The sequence below is a fragment of the Anser brachyrhynchus genome (assembly GCF_964034855.1).
Source record: "Anser brachyrhynchus genome assembly, chromosome: 26".
Classification (NCBI taxonomy): domain Eukaryota; kingdom Metazoa; phylum Chordata; class Aves; order Anseriformes; family Anatidae; genus Anser; species Anser brachyrhynchus.
In genome coordinates this window covers 5,833,616-5,852,561 of record NC_137719.1, presented here as the reverse complement: position 1 = coordinate 5,852,561, position 18,946 = coordinate 5,833,616, and the positions used below count along the sequence as shown (strand labels likewise).

The 18,946-nt window shown below is 38.7% G+C and overlaps 2 protein-coding genes across 15 annotated transcripts in view; one reads left to right on the top strand and one right to left on the bottom strand.

Annotated features, from left to right (window-relative positions):
* The window catches only part of LOC308183005 (uncharacterized protein), a 116,425-nt gene extending 101,975 nt beyond the window's left edge, over nt 1-14,450 (top strand). For 2 of the 4 annotated variants that reach the window (XR_013942201.1, XR_013942202.1), the window contains one exon: nt 14,369-14,450. The gene's annotated coding sequence lies outside the window, so the exon portion shown is untranslated. Of the gene's footprint in view, nt 1-8,633; nt 9,717-9,760; nt 9,892-14,368 lie in introns of those variants that run through there. The other 2 variants (XR_013942203.1, XR_013942204.1) reach the window with 2 other exon arrangements.
* The window catches only part of UNC5D (unc-5 netrin receptor D), a 211,888-nt gene that overhangs the window by 7,887 nt on the left and 185,055 nt on the right, over nt 1-18,946 (bottom strand). For all 11 annotated transcript variants that reach the window (XM_080568468.1, XM_080568474.1, XM_080568469.1 and 8 more), the window contains 7 exons: nt 18,243-18,620; nt 14,494-14,578; nt 9,727-9,895; nt 7,856-8,083; nt 6,364-6,513; nt 3,056-3,220; nt 1,019-1,197 (listed from right to left, as the gene is read on the bottom strand). In XM_080568468.1, coding sequence (XP_080424594.1) covers nt 1,019-1,197; nt 3,056-3,220; nt 6,364-6,513; nt 7,856-8,083; nt 9,727-9,895; nt 14,494-14,578; nt 18,243-18,620 — 1,354 coding nt within the window. The remainder of the gene's footprint in view (nt 1-1,018; nt 1,198-3,055; nt 3,221-6,363; nt 6,514-7,855; nt 8,084-9,726; nt 9,896-14,493; nt 14,579-18,242; nt 18,621-18,946) is intronic.

The following is an 18,946-nucleotide window of genomic DNA, read 5'->3' as shown; positions in this document are numbered from 1 at the left end:
TGTGTTGTGCCTGTAGAAGTATTTAAAAAAAAACAACGCTACAAACAAGAACCAGGAAATCTTCAGCAAGATCTAATTAGATGAGTGCAGGGAATCCTCCATAGGACACACACTGGTGCTTTTATTCTTTAAATGTTACTTGCTCAATTTAGCAGAGCTAGGATGAACACAGGATTCGTTTCTTCTGAGGTATGTAAATGCTGGCCAGCACTTACCATCCTGTGTATTGATTTAGGCAACAAGTCAGTTCTGGAGAGTGTCATCATCTGGAGAGCAAATTTAGTAAGAATTTATCAGGGAGAGAAACTGTAATTTAAGTTGATGCTTGTAAATTCCATGAAGTTAAATCATATAGTTTCATTTGTAAACTTAGATTCATTAAGGTATAGTTTTTAGAACTTCGCAGGAGTGATATTGGTAAAGAATTTGGTAAAACAAAGTGAATATCTTTAACACATTACTCTAAAACTCCTTCTATTGACTGGCTTTGGACATAATCATCCAAACAAATAAATGACCTTTATGCTCACAAGCATAAATGTTATTTATAGCATAGAATAGTATTACTCCTAACAGTAGAGCAGAATTTCCTTTGAAATATGCCCTTTCCTTAAAAAAATCTTCAAAACATTTAATTTGGTTTGGAATAGAACATAGCAGATAGAAGGCAAGACAGCAAGCTGTATGAGTTTTTGAGAGAACACGTGCCAAAATCTTCTCGAGTCTTGTACTTTACCAAGACCTCAGTCTTGTGGGTGTACCAACTGAGCTTAGAAGCTAACATCAGGTGGGATGGGACACGTGGGTTTATTCGGGGGAGAAAACAGTTCCTGTTTTCAGTAGCTAGTCATATAGATAAGAAAGTTACAATTAATCCTTGAGAGTAAGAAAGGTGATTACTATTTACACATCTTTAATACCAGCAAGCAAACAAGCAAACAAACCCCGTAACATAATAGCAGGAAATCATTCTTAGTGCATATGTAAATGTTCACCTTTCAAAATTGCCTTCCATTACCTGCTGATGCTGTTTTTTTGTGCTAACATCTGCCAGTCTTTGCCTTTGGCATTGGGTGTGTCAAATGTTGCGCAGATTCTTTGCCTGATGGAGTAGGGGATTTTGAATGCTTTTGCGCCCATCTGTGCAGGGAAGTTGCTGTCATCATGTGCAAAGAAAGTGATGCTTTCTCTTTCACTCTACACAGAATATAAAAACAAAGCAGTTAGTACAGCATCAGGCTTTGTGCCTACCTTCAGGTCTGTAGGTGGCTCTCTTTAGCACGTTAACAGAGTAACATCAAGAGTCCTACCATGTACTCCTGTTTACGAATGGGGAACTGAGACAAGATTTTTGCACAGCCTCGTCAGAAGGAGAATAACTGTGAGTGCAGACAGTTCTTTTCTGTATTCTTTCTGCTGCCTTGTTATGCAGGATCAACCTGCAGTGAGTTTAGCTACATGTACCTGTTGGTGCATCAAATCCACTTTTGGAGGAAGAAAGCATCAAATCTCAGTCTATGATTCCATCTACAGTTTGAAGCAGTGACAACAGAAAATGAGACAGCTGGGAGGTTTTTTTTTCTGATCTGTGAAGGAACTTCTAGCACATCACAACCACCTATGTCTAAAAACATTTAAAACAGTGTCATTTTCCTTCCACAAGTTTCCTATTTTTGGGTAACAGATGAAGTCCAAGAGAGCAGTGACTGGGAGGTGAATGCCACAGAAGAATATGGCTGCCTAAATCTTTAATTGCTTAAGCCTAAAATGTAGATAAAAATCTCCCATTTGTGATTTTTTAAAAGCACCTAAGTTCTGTAAGTACCTCAGTTCTTCCACATTAAAGATCTCTATGGAATCCAGGTCCTTTTTGTAGATCCGTCCCTTTCTTTTCCTACGAAATTTTACCTGTCTTGTGTAATGGAGTCACATTTCCATGCATTATTTGTTTCAGAGCAATGCAGCATAAATATTAAATAACAATGATGCTATAGTCTCTTCATATAACATTTATGACACATCCCAAAAGTCATCCATGCAAAGTAATAGCAGTGCTGTAGATATATCACATTGTCTGACTTTAAATTAAATATGCAGAACAATAGTAGGTTTTCATACCCTGCACATGTGAGATAAGCTACTGCTACCTGGTTAGTTCAGGGAATTCTAAAGCAATGAACAATTCAAGTATTCAGTTGTTATTTATATATTTATTTTATAGTCAAATTATCCTCACTTTTCCTTCATTTTTTGAGATAGTCACGAGAAAGCCTTCCGTATTAGCAAATCTGTTTGAGGACAGAATTGTTAGATGCTCTGGGGACTTGTGGATAGATAGGTCTCTTAAAAGAAAAAAGTCACAGATATTTAGAGAAGGACAGCAAGTACTGACATGTTTAGAGAAGGACAAAAGTTTTTTATGGAACTTCTACAAAGAACTGGCAAATGCTTGGACATATTCTGAAAATGTTTTTATACTGAATGACATTTGTGGTTTTCTTATTCAGTTGCCACATTCTTTGCATAGTGCATTTAGCACATGAACGTAAATCTTTAATACAGAAGTACCTGGATACTTTTTAAACATTAATCAATGAAGATGCTTAATAATCTAAAAAAGGTAGCTGAAGTTCTCATTGCTGTAGGACTCATTACCAGCTTGCTCAGTGCACCATTGCTTTCTTTCACGTGTGAGCAAAGCTGCAGTCCTCGGAAGACATTCTGTGTGTACAAAAAAGCCCCAGTGGCCCAACAGCAAACAGGCAAGCCATCCATTTTCAACTCTCAGTGCTCTTGAAAGATACTCAAAACCTTTCTGCAAGAAAACTATTACTACTGACTCAAATATAGATGATTTTTAGTGTTGTAAAATCTCTGTAAGTACATCATTTGATTTCTATTGGAAATAGAAACTAATGCTTTGTAGACTTGTTACAGCTTTGAACAGGCCGTGAGAAAACAGACTGAGGTAGAAAGGGCAAAAACGGGGAGGGATTGTGGCTCACACTGCTCAACAACTTGAAAAAACCACCACAAAACAGGGAGAACACTTTACCTCTAGAATGGATGTCTGGATCTGTAGGATTTGCTCATGACCCTTGACTTGTCGGACGCAGATCTTGCAGGACAGCTGCGTCGTGGCAGGAGTGTAGCGCTCCAGCGAAAAGGCACAGTGCAGCGGCTTCTGGTTGCTGCACCACACGCGGGAGAACGGGACTTCCTGCGACAGAAAGTATCCCCCGAGAACGGGGAGAAACGCTTTCAGTTTGGTTCTCCCTTTATAATTAAGTTCTTAGCAGACAGAATGTAAATCATCTCACAGCTACAGAGTGACACTGGATCCTCCAAGAGGCACAAGATGCCAGGAAAACAGCTGCTTTCAACACCTGAAGGTGTCCGTCTGCCTTCCTAACATGCTTGCCACAGCCTCTTCCTGCTCTACCACCCCAGCAGTTTTTAAGGGTTCCCCCTACTGACTTGTGAACATGGTGGGAAGGCTGCCAAGCACTCAGCATCTGCTCCTGCAGGATGGCCAGGACAAACAAATGCACTAGAGGAATTCTGACTGCCACCTGCTATTAACTGCTTTGATGCTGCACTTTTACAGGATGATTTATTCATCTGTTCAAGCCTTGAAAGAGGATCTTTGCTAATTTGAGAAACCAATAACATAAATCTTTCCTCGTCATAGTGTCTGACAATGGTGTCATTTGCTGGACCAAACAGACGGTAACTGAACAGGCTCATTTCAGTTGTTCTGGGCAACCAAAACTTTTAAAGCCAGTTTGTTCTTAAAGTGCTGGCTCGTAGGAGAGAAAATGATTAAACACTGGAAGAAACCCCATAAAGAAATGGGTTCTTTTATGTATAAACAGTCTGGAACCAAATTGGAGCTGCCAACAGGCTTGGGACATTTCACAAAACATTGCCCTGAGAAGGAAATACAAAGTCAGTGCAAGTCGTTCTGCAGTTTCTGCTAGAGACAATTGCTATCTTTCTCAGCTGTCCAAGTCATTCAAACTATACCCAATTATAAAATGCAAATATTTATTTGGCTTCAGTACCAGCATTGTGTCAGACCCCTCCATCAGCAGAGGTTTTGCACATGCTTCTTTTTAACCCTGAGTTCCTGCTGAGAGACTGGGTCGTGCCTGCTGTGATCAAAATCTCCAGCAGGTTCTGAGCCCTCCTTAAAGCAAACACAGCACGTAAGCATTCTTCCATGGATTATGGATCCCTCATCTGACTTTTTATTTTTTGGTTTTATCTTGAAGCAATAAATTTAATAGCTACTTTGGACCATGCCACTTGCATTAGATTCAGCAAAACAAGGCCCTTGCAACATGTAAAGATTAATACAGATAAATTTGCACTGGCTATCACGACTTGTTTTAACAGCACCCTGTAGTTTAATTTGACTGAAAACTCTAGACTATTACTTGCCAACAGAGAACAAAAATACCTGAGTTAAATATACTGTAAACAATACATTTATTCATAGAAGATGTACACAGCCTTAGGAAGAGTGCTGAGTTGCACACAAAATATTCCGGGGCTTCTGAGTCACCCTCAGAACTTTCCTAGCATCAGGGACTCACAACCAGCAAAGAAGAAAATTCCCCAAAGGAATAATAACTTTCCAGAAATAATCAAGCAGAAATAATCCTACCCCAGTTCTTAACTGCACAGAAACGCAGAAGCCAAAGTAACAAAAACTCTTGCTTAATTTATCAGCGAAGTTGTGCGCAGAAAGCACAGAAAGTAGTGTTTTATGCAAGCTGGTGCTCTAGTTTATCATGCAGTGTTAGTTAGGTTCTTAGCATCTCTCTCTCCTTATGTAGTTGCAACACCTTTCTGCAATGGTCTTAAAAAAAACCACACACTGCAAGTTCAGTAATTTCTACTGTGTACAATACAGGGCAGCAAGCATTCACCTCTGCATATTCTAGTACCAGAACTATTTGAAGGAGTTGCTTTCCTGCAAGAAAAATCTAGGGAGTTTTTCACCAAAGTAACGTGTTGTTTTTGAAACAGTCACTACAGGAAGGCAAGTTCTCAAAAACTTTTCCATTTTTTTTTTTCTCTCTCTCTCATATACTTGATATTTAACTGATACATATTCTGCATACTGGGCATGTGGAGGGTCATCTGCCTGCCTTCTAAAGCAGTCAGACAAGATTGACACAGCAACGTATATTTAGTTTAAATCTACTTCACATTTATTAAAAAGCTGTTTTCAGAAAACATACTTCTTTCTAGTGGTGCTTTGAAGTTGAATTTTAGTGTAACATACAACTTTATTCTCCAGGATTGAATAACAAATCAAGAGAAGATAGAAGTATGGAGTTGTTTTTATAATATAGGTTGAGGCAAAATGTAATTTGTTGTATTAGTAGAAATTTCCCATGATTTCTTCTTTTTTGGCTAGGTATTTGATCTACTACTGGGGCATCCTAATACTGATTGGTTTATCTTTTAAACTGTAAATAAGTGAACAGATTAAACAAAACACTTAAAAGTGAGTTGTTCTTCACATGAAGCTGAGAATGACGTTGTTTCTTTCATTTCTTAAATTGCAGCATGAATTATCCTCATGTTCTTATAGATAAAGGAATTTAGATACAGATCACTATCATTTTCATCCAGTCCATTTTCATTCAGTCCATTATACTCATACTTTGGAGAATAGGGCAATACATTAAAAACAATTTTTTGGGGGCTAAAATACTGTATGACTTCTCTCTGTACGCTTCTGGGAAAAGGGAGATTACATAGTCTGATTAAGTTCTGTATTTTAAAAGACCAGCTCACTCTATTTGCCAGCACATTGCTTATAATTTCCAGTAACCAATACATTTAGAAATCTTTTGTTTTGATTTATACTTTCCTGTCTTCAACAGCCTCTCTAATTAATGTCTTACAGGAAAAATAATTTGCTCTTAATCATTTCTAAGAATATGCATGCCATAATTTGAACTCATGACATTTAAATGCCGACATATATCCTCTCCTTTTCAGACGTATATTCATAGCTGTATAGAAATTGGAATGACAAAGAGATCAAAAATAGTGATAAATTTTAACGTGAGTATAGGCCTTCCATTGGAGGTAATTGAAACAGGTAGAAGTACAAGCTTGCTTTCTTCAAAATGAAAAATTTAAAGCATTCTGCTACATATGAAATGTTTCATTCTGTATTTGTCAAAATCATAACGCAATGCATTTTTTCTAGTATCCTTGAGATTAAAACCTCACCTTTCAAAAACAAAGGGGAGACACTTGTCTTATTTGTGTTATGTCTATACCAGTGAACATTCTTACTGTCTCTGTATTACAATGTAAACAAATAAAATTAGCAAGTACCTGGCATGCAGTAAATGGTTTGATTCTCCAAAGGAAAGGAGGGATATCAAGGACAGATATCTGAAGACTGAAGGTGTTCCCTTTGAAATGCAAAAGTTTTGGTTCCTCCAGTAACTGTCCTCCTTGCAGTCTTTCATCCAAAACCACTTCCTGCAATGGCAGAGGAGAAAATTTATTTTTTTTTTTTAGTGTTAGGAACAAATATTAACTAATGAAAATTCATCTTTATGAAAGGTGCCTAGTTCATAAGGTTTGTATTAACTGAATGTATGAGTCAAAGTTAATTTCATGTGTTCAACAAATAAGTGAAGAAGGAATTTGGGCCTTCGAATTTCAGGCAGACTCATCCAGGAAAATACTCTTAGTCCACGAATCGTGTAAGTGTTAATAAAGGGTATAATTACAAAGCTATTGTAAATCTTTAACAATCCTTATTAGTGTGTGCTCCATTAAGATTCATGTTTCTATTCTGTACAATAGGAAGAGGAAGTAAAAATTCATCTGTCACAACTGTCTTCATTTCAGCTCTCAAAAGAAAACTATTTTGTTAAAGGTTCTGAGTTCACCATGTAAAAGCCAGTGAATTTCATTGTTTTGTCTTGGCATGCCGTGTAGAAAAGTCACACAGAATCCCAGAATGGTTGAGGTTGGAAGGAACCTCTGGGTATCACCTGGTCCAAACCCCTGCCAAGCAGGGTCACCCCCAGCACAGTGCGCAGGATGGCATCCGGGTGGGTTTTGAATAATTCCAGAGGAGACTCCACAGCCTCCCTGGGCAACCTGCGTCAGTGCTCTGTCACCCGCACTGTAAAGAAGTGTTTTCTCACATTCAGCTGGAACTTGGGGCAATTTTTTGTTTGATTGCTTGTTTTGTTTTTAAAAGGGGAAATGCACAATTATAATTTAGTTCTTGAAGGAAAAAAAATGGCAAGACAATCTCTTTATTCTTGCTCAGATTGTAAAAAGGAGAGGAAACCCTGAAGTGAGTAATGACAATGTAAGGGTAACGACTGTGATAAATTCTATACATCAAATGATAATGACTTACGTTTTCTCTTTGGATTGGAGTAGCACTCAGCTGCAGATGCAAGCAGGCTCTGCCTGTGCTCATGTGCCCAAGGCACCGAGCCCAGCCTAACGCTCTGCTTCCCAGCTGGAGCTTTGTGCTGCATTAACCGTGGCTGTGATTTCTGGTTAGTCTAGAACGTAGGCAGAGTAGGTTTGCATCTGCCTGGCAAAAAATGAGTGGACAGTTTGGCAGTCCTAAAGCTCTTTCAGTGTAAAGTGACAAGTGAAACAACACTGCAGAGAAACTAAGGGATTTGCACTAAGTCTTGCAGCAGTGGCATAAAAAAATGACAGTGTTCTCGTTCTTATTCACTCTGAATTCTGGACTGTTCCTGTAGCCCATGGACTATCCCCAGGAATAAAGGAATGTGAGTATTCTATGAAAAAATAATTAAAGCCAAAATATCAAAGTGAAATAATTTACCTGAAACGAACAAGGTGTGTTATCCATACAATATACTCTCAAATTGTAATCCAGAGAATTGCAAGACAGGCAGCCAAAAACCGCTACTTTCAGCTGTCGAACGGCACAGTCAGAGATGGGTTCTCCAATAAGTGCATAAGTTCCAAAGCTGTTTAAGAGAATGTGACAGGCATAAGGATCCAACAGGCAGTAGCAAGAAGTAGTTTCCTCTTCCACAGACATCACTTCCTGCAAAATGAAATTCAGGTTAAAAAAAAAAAAATTAATAGGCCTTGACAATAGAAGTCATGACAGCATTTATTTATATTTATTCAACTGGAATGTAAACTACTCCTGAGAGCCAGTATGCACATTCTTAACTGATGTTGACCTCAGGGAACAGGAGAAGGTAGACTACCTATATGAGTAAATAGTCTCCATTTAGCCCCGAGTCAGCAATAGGAATTCTGTGCAGAATTCAGTGTGTAGAGCTTATAATAATAATGATGATGCATAAGGAATTTTAGCTTTTTTTTTCAAGTGTTATTGACTTTCTAGCTAATTTTTTCATGATGTCAAGGTAAGAAATTACCTTGAAGATTAAAGTCAATAAGCAAACCTTGAATGCCAGTAGGTATTTGACATCCTTTCAGAACATCCATTACAGTTATGTTTACCTCAATCAAAAAACTACCTCTCCCCTTCTTTTGTATTTCATACTTAGTTCTGCATTACAGCATCATTAGATGAGGTATTTGAGCAGTCTACAGTCTGGTGTTACACTCCTCATTATTTCCAGGGTGCTTGTAACTGACACTGTTGGAGCTGACAGAGTATTGAGTGAACTTAAGTAGGAAAATGAAGCTGAATTTGAAATGGCTTAAAAAAGAGCAACAAGCAGCATGGTGGTTTAGAGGAGGAAAAGGACAGCGTGAGTTCAGATATGCGTGAATGTTTTAATTCCTGTTTCTTTCCTTGCAATGCAAGGAATCAAATAGTTCCATCAGCAGCAGTGCAATACAGTGTGATCGATGATGGATTTGTGTCTTGTTACTGGGTACCATGGTTCTAATAACATGTACAGTGAACATCATACTTGGGAAATTCAGCACCTTTTTATCCTGTGTGTATACCTGCCTAGCAAGCAGTTTTGGTCAAAGATGGCCAGTGGGCTTAAAAAAAATGCAGATGAACAGACATAGATGATCAAATGCCCATGTCATGAATACACAACGCTTAATTTCCTCAATAAATCAGTATAAGAAAAATATATTTGAACTAAAAAAGGAGAGTATTTCAGTTAACATACATACACTAATCCTTCAGAGGTGATGAGCACAGGGTGATCACCAAATGCCCATTAAAACGACATGTCCAAAAAGACATTTTTAAATCAGGAGGATCATTCTAGGTTAAAAGAAAACAAAACAAAACCCACCACCAACAAAAACATTAAACTTGAACTGTGTATTTTTAAGCAGTGCCATAACTTTCTTTATGTCATGATAAATTCTTGCTTGGATATCATGTTCTGTTCAGACTTGGGTTTCTTTGGGAGCTATAAAACATCCAAACAGTGTTTTCAAGAGCAAATGGTTACTGGCTCTGTTATTAAGTGATCTGAGAAAATGAATACTTTCTTGTGTAACATGGACTAGATCATAAAATTGACCCTTTTCTGCACATTTTAGTACAGCACTTGAACAGAGTTTAGCTACTTCTGAACAAAATGCAGAATCCTCTTACTTTTGAAAAGAAAAAAGATGATTTCTTTAAAATGCCCAATTATTCTGTCCCTTGAATCATCTTTGACCAGTTCCTGCCTGATTAAGAGTAATCATGTTTCCATTGTTAGTGTAACCTTTTAAGTGGGAGCGGAAGTCCAAACTTACCTCCCATTTTCCTTGCTGTGTCCTTTTTTTCAAGTGAATACTCCAGTGCTCCGAATTTACTTCTGCGCAATGTGGGATAGTCAAGGCAAACGGAGTGCTGACGGACACATCTGAGGGGCCACAGGTTACTTCTGGTCCTAGAAGAACATCTGTGCCTTCCGGCTGTAGGCTGGTGTGTGGAGGAAAGTAAGACCATCTTTAGGATCTTTTCAACAATGTGGGAAAATGTATTTATAGTAATGGCAATATAAAAAATTTAAAATATTTTAGTGAAAAATCTGAGTGCTTTGTTCATCTGTTACAGAAAAGATAAAGCAAGCCAACTACAACACTAATGTTCATATAGAATTGGGAGCAGGAGATGAAACTATTAAGCCACATCTACTGAAATCAGTGGCTGGTCAGTTTAGGATTCTGGTCTTTAAAATACATTTCAATTTGTTTAAACCAAATGAAACACTAAAATTACTCTATGCAAGTAAGCCTTGTTTTATGCACCAGCTGGTAATATTGCCATCTAATTCTGCCTGCAAAGAATGTCATCTACGATATTTTCACAGTAGTGAAGATAAAACAAATTATGGTTTCAAAGCACAGTCTCATGAATTTTTCCAGGCTGAGCTTGATCTCCCTGCTTTGAAAACACATTCATATTCTGCCAAATGAACGAGATAGGTAACTTACAGTAGACATCACTGAATAGAAATTTTGGGTCTAAATTTAGAAGTCAGCAAAGTAAGATATCTGCACGCGGTCTCCATTACAGTCAGTACTTTCACCGCCATGTCACAAGCTAACAATGGTCTCGCCCATAGAGCTGTGCAATAGCAGCATGGCAACAAACCAACCCTCCCGTACTGCCTGTGCTGAGTGCACTGCTACATTTCTGTACCTTTAATTTCTAAGTTCATCTTCAAGATGAAAAGACACAACATTAACTAAGGCAGCAAATTCTGCTTTTTCTTTTTTTCACGTATCATAATTGCTCACTAAGCCTCAGCGCTTCTAAGCATTTGTAGCATCCTTAGGGTAAAAGAAATAAAATAAATCAAAGCACAAACAGACTCAACTATAGCTGCCATTTTGCTCTTTGAGCCATGAGTGTGCATAAGAGTGGAGAGGAGAGGGCAGAGTAGGCCGCACAAAGCATCCAGCGCTTGCAGGCCTTGCTGCATCAAAGCATCTAAGCAATAGCAGGAGCCTTACCACTATTAGCAACACATGGGAATGTGTTTTGTTGAACTAATGTCAGAATGACTTTTTCCAGTAAGTTATTCTGGTCTTATGATTTCTCTCTGCTGTACCTCAGCAAAGGCTGGTGCCTTCACTTCCTTAGCTCTGCTCTGCTGCAGCTGCAGGAAGGGGTAACAAAAGTGGACTTTCAGTGAGCAAGTCAGCCCTTAGTTAGTTGGTGCAGCTCTCGCACAACAGACAGCGCCTTTGCCAAGTGGCCGCTGGTGACAAAGGCATAAAATACAAAGGCAGGACTGGGGTGGGGAGGCTAGGGGAGGAATTCTGCTTAAGTTACTTCCAGTACAAAGTTGGACAAGTCATCCTCAATAACGGGAGCAAAATACAGGTTACCTTGTTTTCAGCCTCACACCACCCTATTTACTCCTGGAGGCTGTGACTCCAGAGTTTGTTATGCTGTTAGTCATAATTCCCATCAAAAATAGCTCCGATTTTTCAAGCCTCCAGAATGATACAAAACACCGCAGGTATTCCCTCCTTGGTGGGGAGAATTTGTATGTGTGATAACAGTGGCCTAGGGGCTGTGAGTCATTTCGTGCACGTTACCTATGCACTGGCTGATTTTTGGCTGAATGGCCCTAGCAAGAAGATCTCCTGGCCAACAGCGCTGGGATCTGCACGTCCCAGTCCTGTTACCCAAGCGACACTTCTCTAACTGCAGCGACCCACCGGCCGGCAGCAAGTCCCTGCAGCCTGCGCATAACTGCAGTGACGCAGCTTGAGGCGTTCTGGTTCGAGGCACAAGCGAGCAGATCGCTATCCCTGGCCCAGCACAGCTCTGCTCTGGCTTTCCAGCTTAAGAACAAAGTCAAAATTATGCAAGGAGGCAAGAGACATTTCACTCCAACATTTCACTCGCTTGGGCCGGAATCAATAACTTTGTTGTTTCTTTCGCAGACATCAATAGCCTGCACTTTCTGCCAACATCAAAGCATGTGTACGGTGGTTGGAGGTTTAGTTTGGCTGTTTTTCTCCGTAAGGAGTCCTTTGGTGCTCTTTATCAACTTCCAGCTGCCAGAAGCACCCTTGAGGGTCTTTGTAGCAAAGCCCAATAACCCTCAGATTTTTTTGGTTTGGTGTCTTTTTGGAGGGACAGCCAGCTCCATCACTGAGTTGCTCAGTTACATGAGACACTGAAGAATTTTAAAACTTTTGTCTTCTGTTTAGGATACAAAGAGTTTTTCATGCCACAGAGGATTTTATCAATCTACAGAAAACCAGCTGATAATCTCATGACCATAACTGTAGTGCACAGATTGTTTTGTCCCCGTGACAGAGAATTCAAAGTTGCTCTATCAGTTCCCCCATCAATCTCTGTTCCTATTATTATGTCTTTATATCTCACACCAACCTGTCTTAATAGCTAAATGAAGATTAGAGTAAAAGTGACAGCTAACCCACTTACTAAACAATTTAAATCCAAACAATATGATCCTTGTTGTCTCAAGGCACATTTTATGGTGACCTCAAATACTTGCAACACAGAATTTCATTCTTGTATGCATCTACTGATCTGGTTAACTTTTGTATTAAATTAAACCTCACTGAACATAATTTGATGTGGACAAGACTTCATTCAGAACCCACAACACGAACTACTGCGTTTTTAATGGCCATATATCTTCAGCTTGTGAAGTAAAGAACAGCTTTCCTCTCCTCCTTCTCTAAGCCACTATTTTACCTTTCCTCCACCTCTGAGCACTGTGCCTGTCCAGGTGAACAATCCTCTACATTTTAGGGGTATCTGTACGAGAGACTGCTGAGCAATTCTGCAATGTGGCTTGGTACTCCTTCCTGTCATCTTTGATCACATACAAATCAGGTACTAAGTCCAAACCGATGGCATTTCCTCCCACCATCAGAACACAGAAGCCCACAGGCAATAAAAGAGAGCCCTTGCTCCTTGCATGTCAGCACAATCCGCAGCTGCTAGAAAAGTCTGTTTTATCATACCCAGTTCAGATAGGCAAAAGATACATCGATGTTGCCTCAATTATTTGAAGAGAAATAACAATATTTTAATGCAAAACATAAATGAATGTTTGCCGTTGTCTTACTTTATAGAAATTCGCTTCAAAAAAGAAGGAAAGAAAAACCTTTCTACGATAATTTTCAGTTTGGTTTGCTACCTATGTTTCTGCCCACAAAAAAAGGAAACAGTAGGCAAAATCTGCTGCTTGTATTTAATTAACCTATTTTAACTCACTTCTGCAGAACCCGTGCAGATAAAACAGCTGTTTTTTTCCCTCCTTCCTTCCTTCCTTCTACATATCTTAATCTTTCACTGAAAATGATCAAAAACCTATAGCAGCAGATGGGGATGGAATATTAAAGTTTTCACAAAGGAGTTCAGAGGGAAAAAAATCAAAACCGATTTCAGATAAATTTTTGGAAAATATTTCTAGGCTTTAAAATTTATAGGCAGCTCTGTATCTTTCAGTTCATGCTTTTCAGTTTCAGTTTTTTAAATTTACCTCCTAAAAAAAACACCACAAGATAAAAAGAATTGTCTTAGTGAGAAAAAACAACTTTGCATCTAAAAATGAAGAACATGTTCAACCAATCTTGACAGTTCAACAATATGGCCAGCATTCCATAAGTTTTACTTTTCTTCTGAATCAGGCTAGAAATATAGTGCGATGCTACACTTAGACTAAGCAAGCTGTCATCATTTCCTGAATTACACTTAATTACATACCAATTTGGTCATTTTACCCTCTGGGAGCGTTTGGTCAGCTTCTAGCTGAAACCTAGTGAACCAGCCAAGCAAACTAAACTAGGGTTATACTGATGTGTGGTGCTGGCAGGCTCAAAGAAACAAGACAGTTCAGAGCACTTTCGATTCTTTGTAATCTATGTTGTGCAAAATTAAAGCCACTAGGAAGTAAACATTCTATGGGAATAGTGACCAAAAAGCCGTTAAAATAATGTGTTTCTGTAACTATGCTTATTCCTGAAATTAAAGGGGAAGATCCACTGTAAAACAAGTGACTTTGGGCCAAATTCCATTTGCCTTCTAATGTGGAATGAAGGCAACTGAACCAGTTACAGGGGAATTGATGAACACATCCACGTGTGCAGTTGACAGCAGAATTTAAAGCCATATATCTTAACGGAGCATCTAGTTTTAGAAGGATCTAGAAGTCAGCTAGGTTTCTTTTGTATGGCAGGCATTTGCCACATACACAAAGCGCCAATATAAAAAAGCAATGACCTGCATTTTTAAAAAAGCTGTTTGTTCTTTTTATCAAACTCCGTGAGGTATCCCATCCTTCAGCAGCATTTGCATACTATTTCACAGAAGTACCACACAAAGATCATTTTTCTTTCATTTATATAGACACATTTATGTTGTGTATATGGTCATTTATATACTGTTATGTCCCAGCAGTGCGCTCACACCAGCAACAGTGAAGACATTCTATTCCTTTAAACAGCATAGACAAGAAATCCATGAAATGAGCCAGTTCCACAGATTTTGCATGTATTAAAGTGTTTCTTTCACATACTTCGTACCTGGACTCCCTTTGATTGATGGCAAGATAAATTTCCCATGAACTCTCTTCAGGAATTGCTCCATGTGGTATCAGCAGACTGACTCCTGCAACAGAGCAAAGGCAGAACTTATCTTTTGGAAAGACACTGGAGGTAAGGACCCCAAAACTGGCCTCTGATTTACAGCATCTAGAAAGGCCACCTACTAGAGCTGAAGAGAGCTCCTCTCAAAGAGTGGTTCTGACTGCAGCACTGTCAGATGAAGGGAAAAATACATCATAAATACGATCCATCCGTCTAGCTATTAACATGTTACTATTTTACAGTCGGGAGTTATACAGACTCGTGTGCCTAAAAACCTCTTGCTCTAACAGAGCTTTTAAAAAGTGGACTTCGGGTTGGTTTGTGTCACTGAATAAGGTGGGATTTGTTGTCTACATGTGACCGAAGACTCCTTTTCATCCCTGAGTATGGGCAAACTCTGTCTACTTCACCACTTAGATAAAAAGGAATGATTTATGGAAACAAAAGGGACCACAAAGTCTTTCCGTGAGGCTGCCATACAGTGAGTGCTGTGTAATCCATGTCATTTTGACTTCCTTAACCTATATTGTAAAGTGTTTGTTTCTGTTCCATCTACCGCATTTCATCCACGGTAGATCTAAACCTAAATATAGTCCCAGTCTCAAAGGGTTGAAAAAGTCTTTGGTCTATTAACAGTCTTCAGAGTAATTTTGTTCCTATAGCAAATGTTTTTATGTCATTGATATCAGAACCTACTAGATTTTTTTTCCCCCCTGACAAATTTACAGCAGGTAAATTTCAGGGATAAAGGTGCTGTTCAGAACTCTCAGTAGCCACTCGAAGGTGTGCACAGTACATAGCAAGGCCGTGAAGCCCAGCCCTGCAGTTCACACAATCCTCTGTAGCAAGTACTTTGAAGTAATTTTTGTACTTTTTATCTTAGGTAACAGATAAGAGACCATAGAGTGCAGTTTTTCTCTTTAATGTATCTTCTTGTTTATGATAAAAAATGAACCGGGTGTATTGGGAATGGGGAAAACCTCCCAGTTCTTTCATCAGAAGCAGCAATGCTAGAGTACAAAAACATTCAATTAGCTAATTATAATTTCAATGGGAAAAACAGGCTTCTTTTAATTCCAGTACTGATGCAGCCGAGGCAGCACACTTTTCAGCCAAGATTCGCTGTACAGTCAAGCACACCAAAACTCCTTACAAATCCAAGTTATTTGTGTTTCAAATATACGAACATTTTCAGTAACAATACTGGTAAGGTGCCCTTAGTTGTGCTGAGAATGAGGTTCACATTCTCTTTCCTTGCAGTGAAATTTATTACTGTGGTCTCAGAATGAATATTACAGAGATTCAGCTGTTGTTACATTTGTTTGAAGCCTTGCTTTTAAAAATTTCTTCCATCGTGTTTTACCATCATTAAGTGGCAAGTATTTTCTCATTGAAATCTGGAATCAATGCAGGTATTTCACATCATTTGAACAGGGAAGAGGTTAATTCTCCTATGCTATTGATAAAACCCACAAAAAGCTGGGAATTTATCTGAATTCTTTTTAAAGAATTCTCAATTCAGAATTTCAATTCTCATTGCCAAGTAATCAGAAATGTTAAAAGTACCAGGGACTGTGCAGATTCTGAAGTTGCTGTAACCCTAGGCTGTGGATAAATTAATTTTAATCAGTTTGTAACAGTAAGCTTTACTTAAACCAAATTTAAAATGCACTCTCGGCTTACAGAGCTTAGAGACAGAATGAAATTATCTCAGTCTCACCTCAGTGACCTATTATCTTGCAGACCAAAAGGAACCGCATACTGAGACTGAATATATCTAGCTATCTGCATGATCAAAAGGCAAGTTTCACTTCATAGAGGAAGACTTAATAGACTGTCTAGTAGCTTCATGCACAGGGACCCAGAAGATCCCATTCAAGACAAAACGTACATCTTTGATTAAGGGAAGGGGAAAAAAAACACCAAAAACTGTTACCTTGCCAGGCTTTTATCTGATGCAGCAACAGAACAATCTCCTCTACATTCTCTATTTAATTATTCTTTTCCTATTTTTTCTTTTAAATAAATTCCTCTTAGCAGTACACATCCTGTCATCTGCATAGCTCCATGTTTACAAGGCTTGATCATGGTTTAAACTTTGCTTGAAAGCTCTTTGTGCTTTTGAGATCAAATCTGTTACTTCTAGGATTACAAGGAATTTCCTAATGGAGAAACAACCTAACCAAATTAAGCTTTTAGTTTATATACAACATAGCTAGTGATTCAAAGTGATATGATTTTACTTTTGATTCACTAATATGAATTAGAAATTAACAAGGATGCTTTCTACTGGGTGGCAGTGAAATGAAACCATTTCACAGCACTCTCAGTACAGGAAGACTACATTTCAAATGCTCTGAATACGTCATACATGCAGAACCTCAGCTAAGCTGCAGCACAATTGGCCTATAATTTACAACTGACTGGCAAATTTGATCTTACATAAAAATAGGGAAAAGGAAGTACATGTAGATCAAATATGCATTTAAATAATCTAATTGATGGGACTATCATTACTTTAAGTAGCAGCATAAATGAAGGACTTCCTCGTTCATGAGTTAGTGCCTGTGGCTTTGTAATATTCATTCCTGAACATAAAGAAGTCTGTGGAGAAATGTATTCATTCTATATGTCGTGCATGATTGTGCCCTAAATATTATATCCCAGAGTTACATACTTCCATAAATCATCTCTAAATACAGACCGTGTTTCTTATGCTAACCTTTAAAATACTGATTTTATGAAACATGAAGGATAAGGCTTCAAGCATGCAGTTTAACCAGTAAAGAGCCAAGCCTGGACACATGAACCAAATGCAATCAAAGCTGAGTTTAAAGGAAACCTTGAAAAAAGATCAAAAGAGTTGAAAAGATAAGCTGTTAGCACGCTGCTGGAAAATGATCTTAACATCCTTCATTAGATTCTAATTTGTTGTCGTATGTTTTCACCTAATTTAACAAACGCTGTAAGTATAAAATTCAGTCTCACAAAAGTCTGAAGTCACAAACAAACTCTATCTACTTAAACAATGCAAATTGAGCATTTTTACTGCAATGGTTCAGTGCGTAGCCCAGCCTTGAAATGGCAGCTGACTTTGAAGTGCCCTACTACAGAACTTTGTCAAGCTATTAAGCTAAAAGAAAGAGAAAACCAGAAAGCCAGAAGTAAATGCTAATAAAAGCCACACTAGAGTTTTCATTGAGAGTGGAAGCTATTCTCCAGAGATGTCTTATTTGTTATATGCTGCAGACTGTAATAACATAATGAAGTCTGACAGTGTTAACGCAGTCAGATGCTGATGCATGTAGACTCTGCTTTGAATATGACCCCATTATCTAAGATCCTGATCCAATATCGACCTCCTTCCTGGTGAGTGCTTCATTTGGATCAAGATCCAAGTAAGCAACAGCTTTGATTAATATGACTTACATGCTGAAGACATCAAGAAAGGCAGTAATCTGTAGCAGTTCAAATAGGCATAATGCCTTTTTAAAATCTCATCCCAAGCTTTGTTCTGATCATAGTCATTTCCACTGCGGGCAACTGATGTAATTCCCAACATTTGTGTTAAGGAAGACCCTACTTTTTTATTTATTCATAGAATAAATGAATAAAACACTGCATCAGGCAAAGTGAGTTTCATCTAAAATTAAGTACATGCTTCTAATAAGAAAGGATCTACCCACCTGTGTTTGGAACCACTAAACGACCACCCAGGTGTCCAAAAATGGCAGTTGTCTTCAGCTCACTTTGTGTTGAAATAGAAGACAGGTTCTGAATATACGTAGCCTTGTTTCTAGCCTGTATCGTACCAAAAGCTCTATTATTTCCATGAGGAAAAGTTCCAGAATGTGCCTTTCCATGATATTCGGCCCTCTCTGTCACCCCTAGGGAAACCATGAACGAACTGTGAACCTTGACTTTGATGTCTGAGAGGGGGTTAAACAGCGAAGACTCCGTCATTAGCTCCTTGTCCATCGGGTCCTGCAGGCAGATCGGTCCACTGTACGTTCTGCTCACTGTCAAGTCAGGCTGCATGGATGAGTTCAAAAGCAGGGAGTTACCTGGTGAAATGAAGTGGATCAGGCAGTTAGTCCCTGCATTATACAGTGTGCAGCAGTGCCCGGTGAAGCATCTGGACAGCACGTAGCTGGAGAAATGATATTAGAGAAAGGGCATGTCCCATCGTTTTATGTAGATCTTCATAAAGCACAGGGAAGTGGTAAGCTGGACTCCTGGCCTGCATTCCCGGTCATGCAGTAATTTCGGTTACAATCTTGAAATGAATAAATCCCTTTGATTTTAACTATGCCCTTAAGCTACATGAGCTGCATTTACACTGAGACGTGAAAAAATAACATGCATATGGGCTTAGGCATCCTAAGAACCG